At 38.5% G+C, this 26518-nt stretch overlaps 1 protein-coding gene across 4 annotated transcripts; it reads right to left on the bottom strand.

Annotated features, from left to right (window-relative positions):
- Nucleotides 1-684: 684 nt before the first annotated feature.
- On the bottom strand, nucleotides 685-25134 carry fam204a (family with sequence similarity 204 member A). 4 transcript variants are annotated; one of them, XM_074676498.1, is made up of 7 exons: nucleotides 24778-25134; nucleotides 24526-24613; nucleotides 23318-23351; nucleotides 22880-22985; nucleotides 21392-21481; nucleotides 7681-7790; nucleotides 685-5302 (listed from the first exon to the last, which is right to left on the bottom strand). In XM_074676498.1, the coding sequence occupies exons 1-7, from the start codon at nucleotides 25015-25017 to the stop codon at nucleotides 5251-5253; spliced, it is 720 nt and encodes a 239-aa protein (XP_074532599.1). In that variant the 5' UTR covers nucleotides 25018-25134; the 3' UTR covers nucleotides 685-5250. The 4 variants fall into 4 exon arrangements, with proteins under 4 accessions (XP_074532599.1, XP_074532597.1, XP_074532600.1 ...); XM_074676496.1 differs by having other exon boundaries at nucleotides 686-5302; nucleotides 23318-23354; XM_074676499.1 differs by having other exon boundaries at nucleotides 686-5302; nucleotides 22880-22982.
- Between the last annotated feature and the right edge of the window lie 1384 nt (nucleotides 25135-26518).

Below are 26518 nucleotides of genomic sequence, written 5' to 3'. Positions count from 1 at the left end.
CATATGTCACAGAGGTACGCTGACGCTCCCACCCAGCAGCAGCCAGAGCCGGAGCATGATGCTTCAGTTATTATTGGTTTGAGTGGGAAAGTGTTCCCACAGCAGCCGAACAAACACGGCTCATCCAAACACTGTCAAACTAATTTCCTCACACCGCAGACGTTTTCTACTTTCAGATGAATCAATTCTTTCACTAATTATCAATTGTGACACTCATAATGACTGGAAGACTGCAGCGCTGAATAAATGGCATGTCTTTTGTGTTATAATTCTCTGCATCTTGACAAACATGACCCATTAAATATCCCTGTGGCCTTTTTAAAAAGCGATGATTACACTAATTAAAACTGCAAAACATCTGAGAGGAGTGCAGACGTGCCAGAATTAAACAGGTCATTAAATCAGCCAAGAAATACATCAGCATCCACACTGCCTGTCACTCCCACACACTGACTTTGAGTTAAAGGAAACAAGTCTACCTCGCGCAGACGTGCGCTCATTACTGACATATCACACGCACTCGTATGAGGGCCTTGAGGTAAACAAAAAACAACTTGTTTCTCATTCTGTCAATGAGAGATTAATGATTAAGTGATGTTTTCCTGCATGTTTGTATTTGTTGAGTGTATTTTTAAAGGGTAATTTCAGAAATTTATTCCTAAATGTTGAGTTCCTTGTGTTATTGCGCGTTTCGTCCAGAAGAGGGGACGTAAACGTTTTGCAGTGAAGTAATTGGTACCTTTTTATGTTAAAGATGAGCAAAAGAGCTCAAAGTTCAAGTTAATGGATATAAATGTTATAATCAAGCTGAAACACAAACAAAGCAACAGCACCATGCCTGATCTCCACCAAGGTGTTCTGAATGTTACCCGGCTTATCAGCAGCATCTCACAGATCTTAACTGCCACAGTTAATCCTCTTCTTTCTGGCGATAGCAGCAAGTGATAGCGCCGACGCCTTGTTAGCAGCGACATATGTTTCCTTTTCACACAACAGCAGCTTTCGAACCATTTAATGAGATTGTTGTTGTTTTTTCTTTTACCCCTACTCCACACAACAAACACTCTTCCTAGAAGTGGTTTGACATGTGCCCAAGGAATTGTCTGCACGTTTCACAACAAATCAGCCTGGGTCGAGGGGGCTAAGTTTGGCCTGCAGGAACAGACTGTTGAAAAGAGGAAAGTGGATTTTCCAGCTTAAAAGCAGAATCTTCTCTGCTCAAGGCATTATCCTGTGTTCCATGAGATTAATAAAGGGAGATGGCGTTGATACCACGCAGCGCCGCTCTGCGATCATCGCTGGTCATGTTCAGAAAGGATATATGGCTTATAAAAACACCAAGATGTTTCTTTTTCTCCTTGAATTTTTTTATTTATAAGGAATTTCAGCATCATTTATGAAACATCCAAACTGGAGATGCACTGATACCCATCGGTGGTATTGGTTATCGGTGTATCAGTGCTCCTCGAAGCTGTGGGGAAGGGCCGATCCATGGTGCTGATCCAGGCAAACATCTCTCTGCCTTTTTTTTTTCACTAGCGCTCTTTGCTACTTCATTTGAAATTTTACCTCTGTATTTTTTGCTGCATTACCAATCAACAGAGTATGAACATTTACAATCAAAATTGTACTGAACTTGTGTGCATTCTGAAGAATTGTTTGCTGGTGAACATTTAAATATTTTATAGTTTCAATAAATATAAACTTCAGTCACCATCTGATTGGTTACAAGCAGAGCCATGGCTTGGGAAACAGCCAATCAGCAGTGCAGTTATTACAGTTATTGCAATTACATTAAAATTTTGAAAAACTTTATTTACTGTAGAAAACTTTAGCTATTATTTTTTTAGTGTTTTCATAAAGATAAAACATGCTGCTGAGCCTGGGAGCTGTTTAATAAACTCATGCTTAAAGGCATTTCAATGAAGTTAAGTGTTGGAGTTTGTATTGTTCAAAATTTTGACACCAATATTTTCACTTTGACTGCAAATTAATATCAGCTTCAAATATCGGTTATCAGCCTCCTTGACTACAAATACACAAATAAAATTACCAGTCTTATCCCACAGTAGGACATGTAGGTTTTTATTTAGCACTGGTATCGGTATCGGAACCAGAAAAGTCAGATCCGTGCATCCCTAATCCAAACACACACCTCCTCTAAGAATAAATCTGAGGGTTAAACTGTGACGTGTTCCTCTAGAGCAGGGGTTTCAAAGTGTAAGACAAATGAGCCCCCCTTCAGAGATCATGAAGTCCTCCTCTTTTTTAATAAAACAAATACTACTATTATTACATGAATAATCCACTCTGGTTTTAACCACAAAACATACAAGTGTTCATTCTAGAGCCCGACCGATTACTTGGTTGGGCCAATTATGCCTGTCACCGATTAATCAACATTGGCCAAAATGTAGCCAATTTTAAAAAATTTTGCTCCGAGGAGATTCTGTCACTCTTTCTCCTGTGTGTCTGTGTGTTAGGCTGCACACTGCCCGAGTGCCTGCCCCCTCCATCCACCATTATGTAATGTAAGACTGTAGAACGACGTTTTAACGTTGTGTAAGCTGCTTATTGTGTGTTTACAGTTTAACTTCTTTTTCTACTAACTGTGTTTAAAGTTTGACTTCTTTATTTATTATTGTGTTTACAGCTTGTTCTTATTTATCATTGGTTAACACCACAGTTCTTATGTTGACTTTTTTTATAATTAAAGTTCCTTGTTTTCATTTAATAGTGTTCTCTCTCTGTCTTGAATCATATGGGTGTTATAATAAATTGTGTTCATATACAGTATATATCCTGTGTATATCAATGAATTTATTATATATATATCAGCAGATATATCGTTTATCGGTCAATATATCAGATATTGGTCAATATATTAAATATATCAGCTTTTTTTTTGCCCCCATTATCAGTATCGGTATTGGCATCTGCCTCAAAAATCCCATATGGGTTGGGCTCTAGTTCATTCCAAACATTCTTTCCTAATACAGTCTCCCAAAGTTTTGTTGAAATGGGTAAGAATTAGATGAATTTAGGTCAATGCCTATTTGTTCATTTATCATAATGACTGCATGAACTTCAAACAACAAAATAAAATTAGATGACAGCTCTTGAGCCAAGAGAGAAAGCATGGCAACAAAGAATAAAAGATCAATCAAAATGCAGTAATTTAAACATGTTCAATTACAGATCAATTGTACACAGAGCTGCTTTTAGCATCTACAAAACTCTTGTTTAGAGCAGCCTTTTAAACGCAAATAGACTACAAATTCATAGTAAACAAGGTACACACTGTGGCCTTGGAGAATCCAGCCTAAGAAAAACCCAACTTTAAATATCTGTCATTATCACTGTGCAAAATATGTGAAGTCTAGCGAGGTCTGAGACCCCTATGAGACTGGCTAAAAGGCTCAATGGCAACATTCCCAGAGGTCTCTTAAAAAGTACATTTCGCCATACATTGTTTAGCTGAGTTCATATGTTCACATACGGGTGTTTTTGTGGGCACATGGCCCAGAGGGATCCATGAGTGTTGGTGTCCTGTTTGGTTGAAGAGCAGAGCAGTTGTTGTGTGGTCTTGTAGCTGTGTGCATGTGTTCACAATTCTCCTCCGCTCTCTACGTAGCGCATGGCAAAGTTCTGCCGTGATGCACACACAGACACACAAACATGTGCACGCGCACACTCAGAGACGAGCACTAGGTAGGCTGTGACGGACAGAGTCAAGGAAAATAGTCATGAAACCATACTTTATGCGCTCAGTGCTGGTTTAGACATTTTTTTATTAGTGTTATTTTTTCGCGCTTTGTTTTTTGTTCCTCTTCTTGCGCCTCCCCTGGAACTCTTTGGCGCCCCCCAGGGGAGGCGCGCCTCACACTTTGAAAACCACGGCTCTAGAGGACTCTGGGAAGCTCTGCACGAAACATCTCTGATGCTTCTTCACTCCTCAGCCAAAACCTATCTTTTTCAAAGCCATCATCAAAGTGAAGAGTTCCTATGTTGTACTTTGATGTACTTAACACATTTCCAACTTGCGTCTCATTACAGAGAGAATTAATATTTTAATTAGTGCCAATTCTCAGCGACTGCCAGCGTCCCAGACTCAGCCATGTGATGGCTGCACGAACAATGATTAAACACTGCAATTTCTTTTAAATTGAGACATTTCATACTCGAGTCGTATCAAGTTTTTCAGCTCAGGTGTTTTTTAATCATAATTGCCTCCGAACATTTATTTCTATCGTTGGGTCTTTTCTAATTCGTACAGATTCGTCCGACACAGCGAAGCTATGTGGATGCTGCTTCTCATCAAGAGAAGTAGCTTGATATGTACAATGCAAACAACTCCGATGGATTAATTTTAATTTTCATTACCTTGAAGCAAAGCAATCGCTTTGTGTGGCTGATAACGAAGCATAAGCAAGAATATAAAAGTCATCATTGCTTGTGCTGTTTTTGCACGCTCCTGCCAGAGAAGCTGCAGAAACACACGCAGCAGATCAAAAAGATCAAAGCCAGAGGAATCCACAGTTTCAGACAAGTTTACGGATACCAAAGCGAGCTCGCCTCACAAAGAGGAGCGAGCGCAGGCCTGGAGAAACAGCGCCTGCCTCTTGTTCAGGCGTGGATACAATAGGATCTCTCACACTGTGGGTGAGGGCCAACAGCAAAGCCTCTGTTTCATCCCCCACCCCCAACAACATTCAATCAACTTCCAGTCTACAACTGCTCACAGCTGTTTACAGCAGCCAATTTTCATTTTAGACTTCTAAATCCTATCCCACATTATCCTGTACACTGCATTAGGACCCTAATCTTTCCTTTCACTTCCTTGGAAGAAGAAAGGAGGACTCTGACGATTAACCCACTTTACAGCGATAAATAAACTAATCATCAAGTAATGTACACCAGATTTAATTTGATGGGGAAAAAAGGCCAGAATGCTGAATGTAATGGAAGTTACACAACACACACACACACACTCTCTCACTCACACACACAAATGAACGCCTGAGGAATTAATCTGAATGAAATGTTTCTTTTTCCTCTCTGGTTGATTTTTCCACAGTGTGACTTTTTCACCCTCACACTTCACTGTGCGGAGGTCTTTAAACATTTACAAAGAGAATAAAAAGAAATGGGATCAGTCCTTCCAAAAAAAAAAAAAAAGAAGAAGAAGGAGAAGACGAAAGAAAGAAACGCAGATTCCAGCAAACGATCCTCTCTCCACAGTCTTTGTTTTCACATGTAGCCCATGTTACTTTTGGTTTCCCAACGTTTCTTCGCCTCAAACCTACAACACAGAAAAAACAACAAAACACAAATCTACATAAAATATGCATTTTCATACATACTACATCACAATAACAGATGTTCCCTACTTTGAATGAGCATCACACTTGCAAAATTTGAAACTAGAGCTGATTTGGACAATATTTCAGAGTTTTAAAAAAAAGGAAATCACAGATCAACCACAAGAAAAAATGCAGATGTAAAGGCTTTGCCGACAAAAATGAGACTTGAATAACATTTTGTGTTTGAATTGTGTAACTTATAGTTCGTACTGTCTCAATGTTTGAAAGTAGAGGAATACTAATGTGTGTGTGTGTGTGTGTGTGTGTGTGTGTGTGTGTGTGTGTGTGTGTGTGTGTGTGTGTGTGTGTGTGTGTGTGTGTGTGTGTGTGTGTGTGTGTGTGTGTGTGTGTGTGTGTGTTGTCACTAAAAAGAGCCAGAGCTGTGAATCAGAAATTGACCTGTTTTTTTTTTTTTTTTCTAAATTTGTCTGATGGAAAGAGAAAAATTTGGAGCAGGTGACTGGGTGAAAGACGTGGTCAGCTGGTGAAACTAACAAATGTCAATTGGTGTAACCATTGTTTCTCATAAAAATCTGATATTGTGCAAAAAAAGCTGCTATAATTATGATTTTATGTCTACTGCACTGTACAAAAATGAAACTTGAAAAGATTTTAAACCATTTAAACAAACTGACCCAAAAATAGAAAGAAACAGCAGCATACTGACATGTTCAGTACAACAAAACCCAAATAATCAAGTCTACAAATGAAATATTTTAAATATACTTTAAGATAATGTTTCATAACAAACAACTTATTTCGAATAAGGCTGTGTGTGCGCCCCCTCCGTGGCTGAGCAATGACTTTTGTGCAAGTCTTCGAGTTTTTGTTTGTCGTCATCATGCGCTTATATGCTAAGGTTTTATTTTCTTGATCTCAAACTACGCCCCCTGTTGGGAATAGTCTGAAATGGATTTTTTTTTGCCCTCTCTTCTCCTAATGTTGTTTTTTTATATCTATTGCAAAGGGGCACTGGGCAGCTGGCTGCTTCTAGGTTCATCTCATTTCTGTGCTTTCCCATGTTTGTTTTCTTCTACTTCTTGAAAGGGATGTAACTGAAATGGAAGTCCCTTCAGGGATCAATAAAGTATTCTGATTCTGATTCTGGTCAGTGCACTGACATAACTTCTTGGAAGTTGAATTATTTACTCCTTATGTTTTTGTGGTTACACCATTTGACAGTTTGATGGGACTGATTCTTTGATTGGTTAAGATGGTATAACTGTCGTATAAAATACTATGACACCAACACAAACAGAAAGACTACACATTTTAAGAAACATCTACAGTTTAAGTTTCGAGCATGTTTTTGGTACCAAACCTGATTTGTCACTGTTTCGACTGGAGATGACAGCGAGTGGTTTCTTAGTAAACATTAAATTCTGTCTGGTTAAGTTTCTGTTGTTTAAACAATGAATTTTCTCATAGCAGAGAAAACTTTGACACTTTTACCAGAGTCATCAGGACTGAAATATTGGTGTCATTCAGGTTATAAATAGAGCTGGGCATTACAAGAGAAAAAACTATTCAATAATCAATGCTAAGTTTTTATATACATAAACATATTTTTTATATTTTTTTCCTTCATATATATACATATATATATATATATATATATATATATATATATATATATATATATATATATATATATATATATATATATAGTTTGATTTTTATAGTAACGTCTTCTTGTACTGACTGAAGGGCTTTTGCAATTTTGTTGTACATGTTGCAATGACAAAGTTCTATTCCATTCTATTCTATTCAAACAGTGCCTCGTCCCTATGCAGACATAAGAGGCACAGATCCATTTAATGACTGTGCAAAGCTGGCGTGGGTTTGGTTAAGTATGACATACGTATGGATAAAATTTACACATGCAGTGTTTTCTATTTTTACAGAGCTAAGTTTCCTGTTTGCTGCAGAAGTCTCTGTGTTTCTTCAGTTCTGAATCTGACGACTGCCACTGATGCTTTCTTATGTTATCATGGAAGTTTTTATTATTTAACAGCAAAAAGAAAACAGCTCTGGTGGTTGTATCACATTAAAACCAAGGCCTTATAAAAACAGTTGGAAAAATAGAATTTTAGGGGGAGATAATTAGGGTTTTTTTTATATTCTCAGATCATGACTCATTCCTGGGTTTTATGAAGTCACCAAACAGTGTTGGCTTCACCTCCGCTCTACACATGTACATATTTACATTCTTACTGGTCAAGGGTGCAGCAGCTCTTTTTTTAACTGTACTGAAACCGCACTCTTACACATTTCAGATATTGATACATAAACATGAGGAGAGAAGGAGCCGTCGTACCCCCAGGCGATCTCCTTCTTCCTCTTCTGTGCTGCTCTCAAAGCTTCCTCCTCTTGTTTGCGTTTCACAAAGTCTCGGCAATCAGCAGCTCGGGCAATCTTCACAGCCAGCTATGTGGAGGCAGACAGAGGAGAGGACCATTAGAGAGCTGAGATCTGTCTGGGAAAGAGGAAGAGGAGGAGGAGGGTGGGGTGGGGTGGGGTGGGGTAGGGGGGGGGGGGGGGGGGGGGGGGTGTTTTCTTCCAGACCAGATGAGACCAAAGCCTCAGTGTTTCCTCTACAGGACCATCACTTTGTGCAGTATGAGAAAAGAAGAGTAGATAATGACACGACATGATATGAAAACAGGGAAATCAAACATAGAAACACAGTTTTTTTTTACAACATTAAGCTAATCATTCTTTTTGTGGCTTCATCTAATAGTTTATCTCTACAACTTATTTGTTTAAGGAGTGACAATCAAACTTCTTATGTCTAAGCTCTTGGTTCAAGCTCTCTCCTGCTCTTTCCTTTGTTTACAGCTCCTCTTTTTGTTACTTAATGCACAAATTAAACCACTTAACACATCAACACTGAGAAGCAATGATTAGTATTTTACAATTTCCCCTCAAACTGAAAAACCCTGCGATGGTGTTTTCTTCACCAGTGTAAAGGAGACTCCTCAGTTTGGAGTCGCAGCCTGTCTGCAGACAGTCCCTCAAATCAGAAGTGAAGACAGAACGACTGCGAGCGCGAGGAGCAAACATTCAAATCCCAGGGAAGAGGTTTGTATTGTTGAAGCAGAATAATCCCAATAACCCCAGTCACGCAGAAGCAGAGGAAACAAAGAGGAAAAAGCCTGCCTCCAATGTCACTCCTGAGATAGGTTTATTATTCAGGCAAAGGCAAAGTTTGATAAACAACTTCGAACAATTTCACCAAACCTTTGGGTAATTCTCTGTAATATTCAGAGTACAATCAGGGGGGAATGAAAGTCTTAAGGTAATGAAGAAATGTGCCACCACTGCAGCGCTTGAAAAAAAAAAAAGACCTGCTGGAAAAAAAATGTTTCAATTATAATTAAGTGGGATAAACTTTATTAGAAAGACTGAAACTAAAATATCTCCTAATGCATGCGAGGATTAAGCAGGTCAGAGCGAGCAGGCAGGAAAAATTAAACTCTAAAGGCTTTTTATCACCATATTTCAGGAACCAAGGGTGTAAAATGTTCTAATTTGGGATACATTAAAAGCCATAAAGGTCTTTCAAAAAGATTAATGGTACTTTGCTTGGATTTAAGATAAGGGCTCCGGCTGGCTGCAAGTACTGGGCTCTGGCTGGGCCCTCAAGGCATTCATCTATACAGTCACTGGAAGATTTGTGAAAGCGTCTTCACAGCCTGGAGCACACGCACTATGACAGTTCTCCACTTCTTTGCCGTTTTATGGGTTTAGATTCCTTAAAGCACGTTTTCTCCTCTTAAAGAGCGCCAGAACAGGTGATTGCGCTTGTATTTGCAGAAGATTTGCAAGCAGATAAAAATCACACCCGTGTTTTTAGCTGCTGCTGCTTGTTGTCGTTGCAGAGAGGCTGTAACACGTGAAGCAGACGTTTTTATTACACCGATGGAAAAATCAGAGCTGCTCGGTGTCGACGCTGCATGATACCACACAGTTTCACACAGAGACTGACGACAGATCTGTGTTTCTGTCCGTGCAAAGGCTGCACACATTCAGCTGCTCTCCTGGTGTTTCGTGAAAACACTCATGAGCAGAATTAAAAAAAAACCCTGCTTCTGTTCAACTCATCCTCCCCCTTAAAAAATTCATAACGCCGCGTTTCTCAGCATTAAAGGTCGTAATTTCCTCCTTTTTTATCAGTTAGTCTACAATCCCTGATTGTCTTTACTGGGGCTCAACCTTAATGTCAACCAAGTTACCTAGGAGACAGAGCAGATCAAAGAGACAAAAAACCTCAAATGTCTGATTAATCAAGCCTGCAAACAGCTTATTTCTTTTAGCCTGCATGCAAGTATGAAAATGAGATTCCGAGAGCAGTACATTGTGCAGATTTGTTCATTCTTATCTGAACAAAGCCAGCGGCAGCTTATTTCATGGATCACTGGCACTGTCAGCGCTGTGGCGCTGAGCAGGTGACGGCTCCTCTTTCTGTGGCGAGAACAAAATTAGCAAAAAGTCGGCACAAATTAGCCTCTCATATTTTCAGTAATATGACATTATTTTTCATTTACTTTTCTGATCCACTTTTCAGGATTTTTTTTCCCCCTCCCCTTGCGTGCATCTTAGCGCAAAATCCTTTCATATCAGAGGCGGGAGAAAAATAAGAATGTAAGTACAAAGCTGGAATAAAAGCAGGAGACAGGAAACCTCCAGCATTCTGTTTATGTTGCTCCTAAAAGCCAATTCCCTCCTCTCCAACACATTTTAAAATACAATTAAACGTCGATCACGGCTCCGTCTCTGAGCCTCCCTCCTCCTCCTCACTCCTCCTCTCTCCTGTGTGGCCAGTTTAAAAACATGGTTTATTCAGAGGATTAATACTATGACCTTTGGTAGGTTTGAGGGCACAAAAAAAATGCCCACAATGCTGGCACTGCAGTGGAAGCAGCTTAAGGCCACTCGGAGGGTTAAGTCAACAGACCTGCTCTCTGTTCATTCATGTTTGGGTCGTCATGGAGATTCAAGGCGAGACCAAAACATGGGGTCCGATCCAAAACCAGGAAAACTGCATCACTGCTGTAAATGCCACATATGAGGCAGAGCCAGTCCACCAGTGTGACACTTCCAGTCACTTCAGCCTCTGTCTGAATCCTGTCAGAAGTGTTTGCTAAAAGCAGCACACGGTGGAATAAAAGACAACAGCTGAAACTACATCTCCATCTGGATAAAGTGTCAGAGTTCCTGTTAACAATAAGAAATAAATGATGGCTTTAAGGAAGAAATGGCCTTAAAGCCATTCATAAATTCCCCATCCAGGAAGCCTCTTCCAATTAAAATGTGTGAGAGGTGGATTAACAAGGGCTATATGGCTTTGCTTCACTAAGTCACCTCCCCGAGCTGCTCTGCTGCATTTGACGTGTAAACGATTAATGACCAGCCTAATTCCCTTATCACACTACCTTAATGCCTAAATAATGTGGCCTTAGTCAACTTTGGAAAGGAGGGCTGTATAAGAAAGGAGTGAATATCAGATTAGGCAGCTTGTGTGTTATTTCAGTCTAATTTTTGAGAACTGAGTCAGAGGAGGAAGGATAATAGTGTTTCTGGCAGAAAAGACTGAAACACAGAACGCTCTGTAGATCAGAAGGTCAAAGAAAAACACCCAGATCAAGTTCAGCGGGAAGGAATACAGAGATTCATCCTGTTCGTTCATTTAATGTCTCGTGTTTTCAGTAAAAGACTCAGCTCGGGTGGGATTTGGGGTCTTGCAGGTCAGTCAGGTGGACTAATAAAATATAAAGTATCACGAACAAATGAATCGAACACGTTTAAGTCCTGGAACGATGCATTTCAACATGAGCAAAGAGGAACTTCTCTAGTGTTTCCTCTTTTAAGAACAGAGACCGAAGCGTCTCCAGAGGACTGTGAAATCTTCACATGATGAGTCCGTGTAAAGAAACGATCAGTAGATAGATTTTTGTGTCATAAACCAAGTTTGAAAAAAATGATCTCTTGTATCCTCATTGTTTTGTTATAAACACTCATAGGTTCGTTAAAAATTTGGAGATCAATTTAATTTTTCACGGTCTGTTCGACAGTTTCTTTTTAATCAGAGGATTTCTGGAATTCTCAACAGACTTATGACTGAGGTTTATCTTTTAAATTTTAATGATTCCACTTTGTCAAGTGCAGACATGAGTTTTCTGTAAAAATACTCAACAATAGAGTCCATAATATTTTATTATTCATCTATTCAACTGCTATCTTGTGCTAGTTTATTTTTATGAATTATCACTCTTTGTTTTATTGTTTTATAACCTCTGGTTTTAGTTTAATACATAGTTTTGTCTGCTCAGCTCTTAACAGACTGATTGAGATTAAAAGTGCACAATGCATTCAACTCTTAAAGAGCTGAAAACTGTGTCATCTGCATAATGTGTGTCTGTTAGTGGGATTTAAAGGACAATAATTGTGTTCAGGGGGTTGAGAACAGAGGAAAGTGAATGGTGGAGTGAGGTCAAGGATGAAGACTGTGTTCATAGATGTGCAGCATGTCACATAAGACAGGTAGTTTTCTTTGTAAAGGTGCAACAGATAGGTGATCGTTAGGAAAAGAGGAGAACTTAACCAATACCCTGAAAAACTCTACTTTCCATTTAGATTTCACGTTCTGGTTAAAGAAGGGGAACTCTGCTTTGTCACTATATAAAGTAACAGTGCTGGGTGTGCATACTACACGTGCAGATTGTCCCAACTTCTTCATGTCCATGTTGTAGAATTCCCTGAATCTGTCTGTAAACTGATCACAACACTCCATTCTTAAAGTAGCATGAGATTTGCACAAGATTTTCACGAGACTTGATGAGGTTACGAAGTATTCATGGAAAGTGACACAAAGATATACCAAGGTCTTCCCATAGCTCTGCTCCAACAGGCCCCCCCAGGGGGCTGGCCAATCAGAGGGAAGGGGGTTTTGGAGCAGAGAGCCTTAAAGAGACAGCAGCTGAAATAAAGAGTTTCAAAGAGGCTGAAGTAAGAGTTTCTGAAACACCAGCCTGAGGGGAAAAAAAAGACCTTTTTGAGCCGTAAGTCATCATGTAAGACTACTGTGGGAACACCAGAAGGACAGAATAAAATCTTAGGGAGGAAGCAAGAGAAAGAGGCAAAGAAAGAGAGGTAGACCATTGCAGTAAGTAATAGAGAGACTTAAATGATGAGTTGTCTGAAAAGTTGTCTGAAATTGAAAGGAATTAGAATTGAGGAAGAGACAGACACAATAAAAAAAGGCCAAGAGATAGAGAGGGCTAGAAAAAAAGAAAACAGGAGAGAAAAAGAAAAAAAGACAAAAACAAAATGAGCTAACAAAGAAAGAAAACAGGAGAGAAAAAGAGAGGGAGCTAGAGAAGAAAAAGCAGTTGAAAGTGAAGAAAGAAGGAAAGAAGAACGAAAGAAAGGAAAAAATGAAGAAAGAAAAAAATAAGAAAGAAAGAAAGAAAGAAAGAACGTAGGAAAGAAAGAGAGAAAGAAAGAAAGAAAGAAAGAAAGAAAGAAAGAAAGAAAGAAAGAAAAAAAGAAAGAAAGGGAAAATGGTAGGGGAAGAGGGAAAGTGAATTTTGAATGGTAAGTTTTGCAAAGTTGCTGCCCCTTCGTCCTTAAACAGGACTGATGATCAGTAAGAGTGAGTACGGCGTTAAACTAAATCCTATTGATCACTTGATGAACAGGAGCTGATAACTTGTTTTGATGTAAACTTTCTGTATAATGATGTTCCCTGACTGCATTTCTGAATCCAACTGCAAAACCACAAAGTTTTGCTGTTGAAGTAATTTTCACATTAAACATGATTTCCCTGAGTCCCTACCATAGGTTAACAGCCTCTCATGGGTCAGTCTGTGTAACCCGTTTCTCTCTGACATATAGTGTTATACCGTATACTATATAAAGCCACTCCAGGCATCCCTCCACTTTCTTCTTCTTCTTATATGTTCGTGTCATCTTTAAGGAGCAGAAAAAAAAGAATCAGTCAAAGTTTGCCTGCTTTGTGCTGGTTGTATTATCTCGCCTCTTCTGGGTAGGCTTATTAGCAAGCTTTGAACTCACACTCACAATAATAAGCCATCAACAGTTTTATAAGCTAATTAGAAAAACAGTTTAATTAATGAGTGACTAGCAATAAAATAGCAATCATAAAAAAAGGAAACCAAGGGTGCTAAGCTTCCACTACCACCAATTAAGGCCTAATTACAAACAAATTATATATGTGTTTTGCTGTGGGCTTTAATTTGAAATATGGGCTTTAATTAAGAGAGAAAACATGCTAATTAATTAAACAGCACACAAATCTACATTGAAAAGTATGCTTTGTCTATGAAGTAATTAATGAAATACAATAATCCAAATGAGATTCTCAGGCATTTGATAACAGCTTAGTACCCATTTGGAAATCCATTTCAAAATTAATGGATGAAAATCTAATGTGAGTCATCCAAAGATACAATAAAAGTTCATTCAGTGATAAATTACTTATGCTGTAAGAAAAATGAACAAAGAGGAGAGTTTTGTTCAACTCTCTTAAAGGTGGCCTGGGGGGCTTGGAGGGGAGACAAAGTCAGCCTGTGCTCTTACGTGGGGCGGGGAAATCCAGAATCAGATAAAGCTCACTTCCCACCATGGCTCTGCTCATTAGTTCTTTGATTACAAACACGGGTACGGCAGGGAGAAGGTGATGAGAAGAAAAAGGTGTTAAATTACATGAATATCATGAAACACTCTTAGTTCAGCTCTTTGTTTTAACTAAGCCACCATGTCTCCGACTACAAAAATGCTTTGCCACCTTTGTTTCACAGTATTTAAGAGAGGTTTTCCAAAGGGTGTCTTGTCTTTCAAGGACAGAAGAGTTCTTCTTTCAGCTCCTGCCTCCTCTGAAACATGTGCCGGCTTATAATGATAGGATGATATTACCATCCTCAGGAACAAATGCTGTAGAAGCTATACATAGCTTCATTTGATGCATATTCTTAAGGTTAATTGATTTGAGGGAAGTGATCCAGCTTTTCAGAGGGGGCACTGTTCAAACTATTTTCTATATGAGGACAGGAAGCACTGGTCTGAAATGGGGAAGGATTTAAAGCCCATAATTAACAAAGCTACAGTCAGTGTAACGCCTTATAAATAAAGTGGGACTGCAAATTGAATACTATTGTTCCATTTATTCAGTGTGGCTGCATTAGCAGGGTTAAAGAGGGGGTATTGTACTTATCCATATTTTAAACATGGGCTTAGAGCAACAATGCTGAATGTTCAGACTAAACGTGTGCAGATTTTCAAACCTCTACATATTTATATGTTGTAGTGAATCTGTGTTAACTGCTCAAAATGGTCAGTTTACTGTCATTAACAAAATCATGACAAGATAGGAATGTTACCAGGATCAGCTTGTTAATAGTTGACTTTGACTAAACTCTTTGAGCTATCTATAACTTACAGCTCAAAATGAAATTGCCCATCTTTTTCTAACACAGTTTTAGAAACCCTTATTCCAGCCTCTGTCTGAAACACTTCATTTCAGCTGCTGTCTCTTTAAGGCTCCTGCTCCTCAAACCCTCTTCCCCCTGATTGGCCAGTCTTCTGGGGGCCTGTTGGGGGAGGAGCTATGGCCAGACCTTGGTGTTTGAGGCTTCCTCCTCCAACACGTCAAAGAGAAATGACCTTATCATTTCAGAAAGTCTTGTAAAGATCTCGTGAAGATATCGAGCTGTTTTTGCAACAGACCATTCTGAAGAGTTTACAGACAACATATTAATAAGGGGAGGTTTGAAAGTCTGCTCACATTTGATATGAACATCCAGAACTGTCAATATATAAACATGTTCAAGATACAGGAAAGCATAAATCTCCCTCTTTAAAGTTTGAGCTTGTCTCTGTCTCGATGGTTCCCTCACATATTGAAGAAGCAACAGTGCTCTAGCTTGCTATTACTGAAAAATCTTTAAAAGCAAAACACATGATTCATGGAGTCTCTTCATGTACCCTGGCAGGAACTGTTGTTGCATATTGAATACACTGAATGGATGCTCCAAACTGAAAAGACTATCAGAGAATTAAATTATAGTAAAAAAAGAATCAGTGTTCCAGTCTGAGTCATCAGTGCTGGAGTCCAAGTCATGTCACAAGTTGTGGAAAGGGTACATTTTAGAAAACTGAAATAGCCACAAGAGATGATATTAAAGCCATCATACTCTGACTAAAGTTTTCTTTGGATGTACAGATACAAGTTTGAGAACAGCTGAGCAGACAGCAGAGATGTCTGCAACCAGATTTACTATTTTAAAACATTTACTCAAGCTTTATTCAAATAAATATATATATATATATATATAAACCAGCACATTGCTAACTATGCATGTAATACAGAGAGTATTCTAAATTAATGAGAAGTCATTTACCCATTTCATTAGTTTTACTACAAGGCTTTAAGGGTTATGATACTTTGACATGACCTCTGGTGCTTTTTGACCATAAGAACTTTTTTTTTTGTCCGAGGTTTCTGCCCGTTAAAGGGAAGTTTTTCCTTGCCATTGTAACTTGCTAAATGCTGCAAAGTCCTGCACTCATGGTGGATTAAGATAAGATAAGACTCCTTATCTTGTCTTGATGTTGGGTTTCTGCTAATAAAATTTTATTAACATTTACGGGTCTAGACCTGTAAATGTTTTTGTAAAGTGTCTTGAAATAACATTCGTTATGATTTGGCGCTATATAAATAAAGATTGATTGATTGATTGATTGAAAGGAACGAGGGACTTTTGGGGGGAAATATGTTATTTTTGAGCACAGAAACTAGGGTCTAAATTTAGTTCTGGGGTAACTGAGCTACCCCTTATAAAAGAGCCCTACCTGGTAGTACTTAACAGATGTTCAGGAACTCTGGGGGGCAGAATGTCTCTGATTGGTGGAGCAGCCACATTGTTTTTATTTCCTTCTCATCCACACTAAGCTGACCCCGAGCTGTGATGGACTTGGTTTAGTGCCTCTAGAGAATAGACTTTAAAACAGCTCTGCTTGTTTACAAGTCCCTTCATGGTCTAGCACCAAAGTACATCTCGGACATGCTAGACCCATATGAACCAACTCAGTCTCTGAGAACCTCAGGGAGAGGTCTCCTGCTGGTGCCCAGAGTCAGGACTAAACACGGTGAGTCTGCTTTCCAGTTTTATGCCCCCAAAATCTGGAACAGTCTTCCAGAAGATGTGAGACAGGCCTCAACTCTGACAATGTTCAAATCACGACTGAAAACAGTTCTGTTCAGCATTGCATACGACAACTAAAAGTATTTTATCTGCACTCTCCTCTTTTAATTTGATTAATCATTTTTAATGTTTCATGATGTGATTTTAATCTGCCTTTTGTGATTTGATTTGATTTTAGCTGTAAAGCACTTTGAATTGCCTTGTGTATGAATTGTGCTCTACAAATAAACTTGCCTTGCCTCTTAGGGACCGTTTACACAACAACGGTTTTAGAGTGAAACGCAAAGGTTTTGTTGCGTTTCAGCCTTGTGTTTACACAGAAACAGCGTTTCAGTTGACCTAAAACACAAACTTTTAAAACGGCCTCCAAAGTGCGATTTTTCTGAAACGCTGCTGACACTGTTGCAGTGTAAACAGTAAGCCGGCGTTTTCAGTGGAAACGATGGCGTCACACTACGCTTTGCGCAACAGTACTGTTGTTACGAACATCACGAGCTACCATGTTGTGTTTGTGCTGCTCAATCTGCTGAATCTGCTGACTGTCTTTAACAAAATGAGCATCTGTTGCTCCACTTTTGCACTTAGTATTCCCCAATACACCAGATGATCGGCTCAACTCTACTTCAGTGGAGATCTACCAAAAGTTGTTGTGTTGTTATGTAAACGGGGCCTTAACCAAAGGTCTTCCTTGAGCCTGATAGTGTGAATGTGTTTTGTCAGCTCCTGGTGTTACAGTTTAAAGAGTGACCCTGTAAACTGGAGACCTTCAGCTGTCAGTGGAGATCCAGTTGTGGAAAAGGTCCTCAGGAAAGCATCCTAGTTTAGTTTTGAGAGGGCTGCATCTCGCTGAAAGTGGTCAATTACCAGGGTCGCTCTGTACACCAATACACCGGTCAATCTTTGCTGTCTTTATGCTTCAAACAGCAGAGATCAACCAGCAACTGCTTTGCCACTGATGCTTGTGTCTTCCTCAGCTTATGTAAGGAAATGTAAACAGTTTGAGGAGGAGCTGTATCTATACAGAAATAAATCCTATCTACACACTTTAAATAAACAGATCAGACATCTTTGTCCAAGTAAAGTAGACATGAAACATTTTGTTTCGAAATTGGGGATTTGATTTCTTTGTGCCATCATTATGGGTGTTAATACTTTCATTTAAAAACTGGGTATGTCCTCGTGAATTCATCTCAAACAAAGAGCCACAGCCTCAGGAAATGTTTAAAAACTGTCATGAAAAAGAAAAACCTGAACGTGTAATATCCGAGCAGCATGTCTCAGAAGTTTGACAGATGAAAGAACACATATCTTGGAATTTGTAAGGAGCCTTCAAAACATTTACTCACAATTTGTTTTATTGTTCAGATTATGAGAAGAAAGTAGAGCAAATGGAAATCATTAATTGATTTGGGGGAGCTCAAAACAGCAGGAACAAACATTTTTGTCTTTAAAAGGGGGATTCTGACAGCCAGCCCTCTATCTTCTGTACATTTTGCTTTGCTTTGAGGAGATAAGTGGGAAAGCGTTAGATGGAGGATGAAAATACACTGAAACATTTTTCATCCAGCATGTACCAGCAGTTCTTTCACAAAACAATGCCCAGAGGGACAAACAGGTCTCTTTAGTCCTCACAGCTGTCAGAATGCTTTTGCATTTTTGGGTGAGAGAAGCCGTTGCTATTCTCCCGGTGAAAAGCCTGCCACAGTCTTATCTTGGTGTTATGACCGTAAACAAATTAAACATTCAAGCCTTTCTGCACCAAATGAGCCACCCAATCAAAGCCTTGAAATTGATTCTGGCCACATTAAGATTATTGATCCTTTAAATGTTTGTCACAGCACTCCTGTGGGAAGTGAAGAGGAACGCTGTGAACAAACACATCGGTGATTTGCTGTCTTAAATTAAAGCTGCATCATTTCAGATAAATCCTCTCTAACTGAATCAGAAGCCATCAAACTTTCTGGCTCAGAGCGGATGGTTTCCTTATGTATTCCATATATTCAGCGCTGCATTTTCCTTCACACTGGAGTGAACAATGGAGAACTGCGTGTCACATAGGTTTGGAGAATTTCAAAATGCTCCATTGACGGTAATCTTGTGAAATGAAGTTATCACTGCTAAACAATGAGTTTTGTCTGCCAGACTGCTGTCACTTCCCATCACCGTTCTGGCAAGAAGCGAGGCAGGTGCCAGGGAGGCAGGAACCCCGGCTCAGGCTAAAACCAATCCACACGCGCTCTAAGAGGCTTTTTGAAGGTGCAGCGCAGGTGCCACTCACACAAGCTTTCATATAACTTCCACGTATTTGGTCATATGGCTCGTAGTGAGGATGGGAATATGAAAGGGCTCTGATGCTTCATGTTGATGTCTGTTCAACACTGGGAATACTGGAGGCCACATAAACAGTTCCAGTTCATCAAACGGTACTGTTTTAATTTAAGCACCACAGGGTGAGTCCATGTATTCAAACAAGAACAAAACCTCTAGCAGACACATCACTGACGTTATTTTTAAGGGAAACATCAATCAGTGGATCAGGATTTCTGCATTAAATGGACCTAAGTGAAGCCCATCCCTTCACCCTCTTAGTTTTTCTCCAAATGCATTTCAAGCAACTATTACTCAGCAGTCACTTTGAACTATTTGTCAGTTATTGGAATAGTTTCCTTCTCCCCATGCAGACAAAAGAAGGCAGGGATCCATTAAATGACTGTGCAAAGCTGTTGTTGGCTAAATATGATAAACAAATGGATATAATCTATGTAAAAATATGTTAGTTCCTGTTTCACTGAGCAAAGTTTGCACTTCATTTTATGTTTAGGATTTTTAGAAGTTCCTCCAAAAACTCTCTGATGTTGCTAAAGTAACTGTCACCAGTGCTTTCTCTTGTTATTTTGAATGTTTTATGTTATGATGAAAGGTTTTTGTCATTTAACGACAAAAGGAAAACAGCTTTCAGATGCCTTACACCACCAACCACAGGTTTTTAGGGTTGGGTACTTTTCACATTTGAAATAATACGGTACTGGTGCCCTGTACCTGGCATCGGTACTGAATGGTACCATTTTCTGTCCTTTTATTGTGGTAATAAATATGAATTTGTTTAATAATAAAATCTCAAAATTTTTCCATTTAACATATTTATTTCTCAATACATAAACTTTCACTGGCCACGGTAACATGAGGAGTTTTTCGTCTTTCTGAATGGAATCTTTCTGAATGACTTTTCTGAAAACAATAGTATACATGGAAAGGAATATTCCAATCTCTTGTCTACATGTGCAGCTATAATCAAACAGAATAGTCAATGGGGCAAAAACGTAAACATAACGTGATTTATCAAAGATGGGGGGCGACAGTTTGTTTTCTTATGGTTTTGCAATACTCCGTATTGCGAGTTTTTCGTCCATTCAGTCTTAAAATTATGTTCAGTTCTTCAAAGTTTGGATCAAAAGCAAAATTTCCTCCAGTGCTGACTGCTCGTCGGTATCGGCCTGGAAAAATCCATATCGGTCTTTCTCTACTACACAAGGTACCGTTTGAATTTATGTGAAGTACTTAGTACTACAGACAGAATCCCGGCGGTACCTATGAAAGTACCTAATTCCGTACCCATTCCTGGCTGTTTTATATCCCATTCCAACCAGAGGCTGGTAAAAAAAACAATTGCAAAAATCAACTTTTGAGATGTGATAATACAAATTATTATTTGAATACTTGAAAATCTGGATTCACTCGTAGTTAGAGCACAGATCTGCCTTCTCTTTGTGTCCTATTGCTTCAACTCTTTTGGCTAAGATAATCCAACACATTCCTAAATTTAGCTCTTATTAACTTAAGCTAAACAAGAGCAGTTAAAATCACTTTCTCTCACTCATTACCAGAAAATTTTATAAAAACAATGATTTTCTCATTACATTTAAGTCTGTTTCTACGTTTCAAAAAAGATGAAACAACAATGAAAAATTAACTCACCCATCATGACTCTTACACCACAGCACAACAAAGTTTAGTCTTTTTTCAGAGCTACACAAAGAGTTTAAAAATCTGGATTTCTGGTTATAGAAGATCTACACATGATCAGGAAGACTCCCATGTTTCAGGACGAGAAACATGATATTACACAAGTAGTAGCTGTCTTGGGCAATTTAAAGCAGGGAAAATTATTTTCTGATCAAACATTTTTTGCAGCTCTCTTGCAATCCAGGTACCACACAGAAATCTGAGCCTACCATTTCATAAATGTTTGTGTTTCCATTATTACATTACCAAAAAAAAAGGTTTGCGAGATGCTGTGAGCAACATCATGAAACAAAGAACTTTAACTTTGATGCTCAAAGTACAGAAAATCCCCCGTTGGAAAAGTAACACTGCAGCAGTATGTCTTTTTAACTACAATTATATGCGTGTGTGAGCTACATTTTATGCTAAATTAGTTTCAAACCACTTGATCCTTGATGCCTGCCAAGGCGGTTAGTTACAAAACTTCAGGCACTGCATTTAGGGATATGTTCACTTCAAAGGTATGAAACTCTTACCTGGAGAATGATTTAACAGTTGGCTTGAAAGCAATGTACCCTTCATTAAAAAGCAGAGCCAAAAGTCCTTTAGACACTGCAGCACTTCAAAACTAAGGGGAGGGCTTTCCATTAACTCAATGGAAAAGAGCTGCAGGACTAAATGGCGGGTGTCTGAGGATGTTTTTTGTTCCCCCTATGTCTTTGCAGCAGAAATGTCTCCGTATCCATTAGGCTGATTTGTCACAGCAGGGAACCCCAAAGATCTCTTATCAGCACAACGTACCTCTCGAGTGGCGAGTCTGTCGCTCATCTCCTCCGCCTTTGCAATGTCCCCTTCAGCTATGGCCCTCTCTGTGCTCTTTTCTAGGCCGGACTGCAGAAAAGGAGGGAATTTTAGATTTTTTTTTTTTTGGAAGAGGGGTAGAGAAAAAAAATCAAAGACTAACTTCAAAAGTCCTCAGGGCTTTATTTTTAATATGATTGCTATTACTACAAATATGTAGATTTTCCTACACAAATGAAAACCTTTTTGATTGGATATTAGTGGGGAAATCTTAGAAATGCTACAGGAGATTACCAAATATAAATGTGCCCCTTTAATTACACATTTCCATTACAGGCCCAAGCAGAGGGGGATGCAGAGGAGCCCCCGGTTACTCATGGCAAGGCAGCTGTGCAGTGATGAGCCCATTTGAGGAGCACCAGATTTCTTCAGCCTCTAAAATTTTCATCACAGTATAAAAAAAAGGATGCTGTAAACATTAAAATGCCTCTTTCATGTTTTGTTTGGCGACCTTTGGGTTAAGTGTTTAAGCATAAAAATAAGAACAGGCTTTCTTTTTATTTGACTCGAGTCTTTGTTTTTCTTCTTTTGTACCTGTGGGTTATTATTCTGCAGATGAATGGCAGTAATACAACCTGGCTTTGATATCAGTAATTGTTTGTTGCATTTTGCAAACAAAAGTCAGACTGTTACCCTGAAAATTTGGAAGAAATGAGGTTAAAGGATGAGTTAAACACTGAAGATTGTACAAAAATAAAACTATAAATATTAAAAGAAACGTCATTTGAGCCTCTCATTACATCCTTATGATAAGTTCTGTTTTTTTTCCCCCAACATCCCATATTCTTTCATTCAAAGTGAGGTTAAAAAACTCAATTTTATGCCACTCTTAGATAAATTAAGAACAAATAATCATTTAAAGGAATTTCAAATTGAAATGGGAACAGTTACGATTCACTGGGTCAGCAATAAAGATCATCAAGCTTGCAAATATTTTGCTTCATTTGCAATTTTAAGCCTTAGCAGAGAACTCATTCATCTTCAAATGCTGAATATTATTAGAAGAAAGTTGAGTTAAGTTGTAATTTCTTAAATGACAGTTTCAAATGAGTGGTGCATGCCTGGTTATTATCCAACACTTGTTTCATCTGCAATAAAAGAAGCTGTGTCAGGTGCTCCAACCCACTTTTAATCTGTAATCTGTAATCTGTCATGTCTATCACTTCTACAAACCTACATCTGACTATAATCTCAAACACACAAAACTAAGAATCATCAGAATCTAATCTCCTCATGTAGCCAAACGTAATCCTGGTTGTTCATCTTAATGTCAGGTTTCACCACTGGAAGGATCTTTAATCCAAATGTCACATCATTTGAAACAATGAACAGTGAAATCACAAAGGAGGATAAGTTGTAACTCAAGTAGCTACGACTGAGGCCGTATTAAACCTGAGTAGAAATGTTGGCTGGCAGAAGTCTTTTTACCTTCGGAGGAGGTTTGGAACATGCAGGCGGATAAAATCGATCATTTACACCAAAATACTGCTGAAGCTCATCCCAGGGCTTCCCCTGCTCTTCCTGAAGCTTGCTGCTGACAGAGGAAATGTGGGTTAATTTTCACCAGAAGTAGATCAACACTGCAATGAAGCACAATAACTTCCATCAACCATACTGCATTTTCCCATATAAGCCTCTGACTTTTCTGTCTAAAAGCCAAGAGGATCTATGATCAAACTTTAAGTTCTTTGTGTTCAGGCATCACAGCAAACATCAAACCAGCTTCTATTTATGTCAAAAACAGTCAAAACATGGGATTTTAGAGATGGCTCAAGCAACTGTTTTGGGTTTAGCAGCTCACAATTCCTTTTTCTTGCAAATGTTGTATTACAAACTAACTTCTCTGATTCATATTATTTTTTGTACCTGGTCTCTGTAGGTGCTTCACTTCTTGTAGCTCCTGCTGAATGACACAAGAGAACTGGTAAGAACATTTAATACAACAATCAGTAGAAGTCAACTCCACACGTGATAGCAGGCTAGATATCACTGTGTTGAATTAAAGTTATAGTTGAGTGAACAAGATTTACACCTCTGGAAAAAATTGAGAGACCACTGCAGAATTTTTCAGAAGCAGCATCTTTACATGTATGACAGGTAATTCATTCCAGTGTCTGCTGAACACATGAACATTTTGTTCTACTTAATAAAATACTGATTGAGTGATCACCTGAACCAAATCTTATTTAAGTGTAAAGTATAAAAACTACTGTTGAGGTCATCACTAGATTGTTGCAATTTGACCTACTAGATGGCAATAACAGCGCGAGTATCACTAAAGTAATAAGAGACAAAAATAATTATTAACTATTCCAAAAGATTTGAAAAGAAAAGTTAAATAGGAAGGGAAAGAAAAGTTCATTTCTGCTCTGTGGATTGTTGTTTCCGGCAGGTCAACGCTACATGCTATACAGCTTGGTTGAAAAAGGTGTGGATGAAGGACAACCACATCAAGACTCAGCTCACCTCCTGACCTGAACCCCATTTAATATCTCTAGTAAAAGATCATGAGGAAGATGGGTGGCAATAAGCTTTCAAATACAGCTGAGCTGCTTGAATTTTTCACCACCCAATATCACCCAATATCAGGGTGAAAACTGATGAACTGATGGACAGCATTCCAAGATACATGAAAGCTGTGATTAAAAATCAGGGTCATCCCACCAAATGTTGATTTCTGAACTCATTCTCCGTTTACACAGTAGTGTTGTGATGATCGAACATGAGTATAAGCTTGTTTTCCAGGTATTATTCGAGATCTGAACACTGCATCGTATTTTGTTGTGTGTCTTTATCTACAACTAAATGCTCCAAGTCTTAATGACAATGCTTTATTTGAAATATGGGAGAAATGTAATCAGTAGTAAAGGCTACAGAATAAAAAAAAATGATATTCCTTTTACTCAAGCACTAACCTGTAAATAGGGAAATTTGAGAAACAGAAAATTCTGTAGTCTTCTCAATTTTTTCTTCCACAGCTGATAAATATTAAAATATATATATATATATATATATTCAAAAATTGTGTGGCTCAACATCAACAAACAAGGAAATAAAAGCTTTATAGTGGACACCTTTTTTGGGTCTTCTTCTCTTTCGTCTTCTGGTGAATGTTACTGTCTTCACCGCCTCATTCTTCTTCTCTCTTAATTGCTGAAATTTCTTTAACATTAACACAAATTGAATTCACACATGCACCCCAACACTTGCTCTGTAGCTTTTACATTTCGTGGTTAAACAGAGCAGTAAACCTACTGATTATGTGTTTTCTGGAAGAATTAACCTTACAGCATATTAGAGGGAGCTCACCACACAAGTCAACATACTTGCCACATTTCCTGGGATATGCCAGGCATACTGCATGTCTGTGGGTCATTGTCTGTATCAGAGGCAGTGTGAGCTGACTGCTCCTCTAACCCTGAGCCTTTGTGTTCGCAGGTAGAGTCTAACTTTTCAGCAGAGCCCTCACACTCCGGCTTTCCGACATCATCCACCGTATCGTCCTGCGCGTCATCTGAACTGAGGTCTTCCTCCGTCAAACCTTTCGGTAAGAGTCCGCTGTACATGTCGGTTCAATGTTTTAAGATCAAATTTAACGGATATTTCTCATCTTTGTCTCTGAAAGCGATCTAAGAATGTATAAAATACTGCTATTCAGCCGTGGTCCTATTTCCGGGTAAATAATGTGACGCAGCTTGTATGAAGTCACCGATTGGCTGAAAGCTGTTAGAGTTGAGCACGTGACCCAATCAGGGCTGTAGTTTCACAGATGTAGCACGCGGACAAACTAAATGCAGTCAGTGGTTGTTTTGGGGAGAGCAAGGCTCAGTTTTACCTGGAAGTCTTGGGATAGGACTGTCTTAAAACTGTAAAGTATTAATTTCTGCCAACATTAACGTGTACAACAGATTTAAGGACACATTCCACTCTGACTCGATTTAAGAAGAGAAGTAAAGTCAAGAGCAGGCTGCTGTGGGGAATTTCTAATTGAAGTGAGCCAAGCCACTGACAAGTGCTTAAATTACCGAGAATCATTCAAATGTTAACCTATATTTGTGTCATGTTCTTAGAAAGATAAGCTTCTTTCTATGGCCATTGGTTTGCAATTTGCTTAAAATGCTCAGGGCATGTACATTATTATTAGAATGATTAGCATGCAAATCTTGTATAGCCCCTGGCAGTGGCATAGCACATCCACCCTTAAATTGCTCTTTCACACACTTTCATTTAAAGCTTTCTTTTGCTTCCATCTTATTGCAAAGCCAATAATCTACATACGTTATAGCCTGTAATCTGTGTTCCTCATTAATGAGGAATAAAGAGGTGGACCTATCAAACCTATGTGTTTCCTAAAGGTCAATGAGCCTGGCCTTGGTAAGCTGGACTCTTAAAGAGAAATAAGTATCTTAAAGAAAAAAAAATCTTACAGGTATACCATAAACAGGGCCAGAGGAAAATGCATTTAATTATTCAATACTGACAGCATTTCTTTTTTCAGTGCATCAAAAAACAAGAATAATATAGAATATGTCTTTGTTTATAACTTAAAATAACTCACAGGAATCACACAATTAACTGTTAAAATTCATTTTTATGTAACCTATCAAGTAACATGTAAAATGTAAAAAAAAAAAAAAAAAAAAAACAGAGCCACAGCCTTAAATGAACTTCTTGCTGCTTTTTGTGTATTTCACTTTGGCTTAAAATGAAACTATACAAACATTCTTCCCTGCCCTGACAATTAATAATGCAATTAACAATGTTAATGAGAGAAAAACAATACATATTATGTGTTGCTACTGAATCAGAAAACATAAAAGTACAAAAAACAAATAAACACACATCTTATGACCTTTTTTTCTACACATCTTAGCAGTAAACAAAGAATTTTTGAGCAGTGGCTGAATAATTTCAAATCAAAGGTAGTGTTTATGTCGAGAAATCCCTTCCAAAGACAAAATTATGATTTTACAAGTACACATTTCATCCATTATTATAAAAATATAAACAAAAGTATGGGTTGAATTTTACATGAAATCATGCAGACAGAAAAGTTTGATGTGTTTT

This window comes from Halichoeres trimaculatus, unplaced genomic scaffold (assembly GCF_033239565.1).
Source record: "Halichoeres trimaculatus isolate MK-OKI-2021-1 unplaced genomic scaffold, fHalTri1.1 fHalTri1_scaffold_8, whole genome shotgun sequence".
Classification (NCBI taxonomy): domain Eukaryota; kingdom Metazoa; phylum Chordata; class Actinopteri; order Labriformes; family Labridae; genus Halichoeres; species Halichoeres trimaculatus.
Note: the sequence above shows the minus strand (reverse complement) of the source record. Positions and strands in the feature narration are given on the sequence as shown.

Bases quoted from the DNA above. Each gene is read 5' to 3' on its own strand.
- fam204a (XM_074676496.1), bottom strand. From the start codon at position 25,017: ATGTACAGCGGACTCTTACCGAAAGGTTTGACGGAGGAAGACCTCAGT. The intron at 24,614-24,777 runs GTATGTTGACTT...TTAATGTTAAAG, and splicing joins TATCCCAGGAAATGTGGCAA to AAATTTCAGCAATTAAGAGA. The intron at 7,791-21,391 runs GTACGTTGTGCT...GCCTCCACATAG, and splicing joins ACAGACTCGCCACTCGAGAG to CTGGCTGTGAAGATTGCCCG.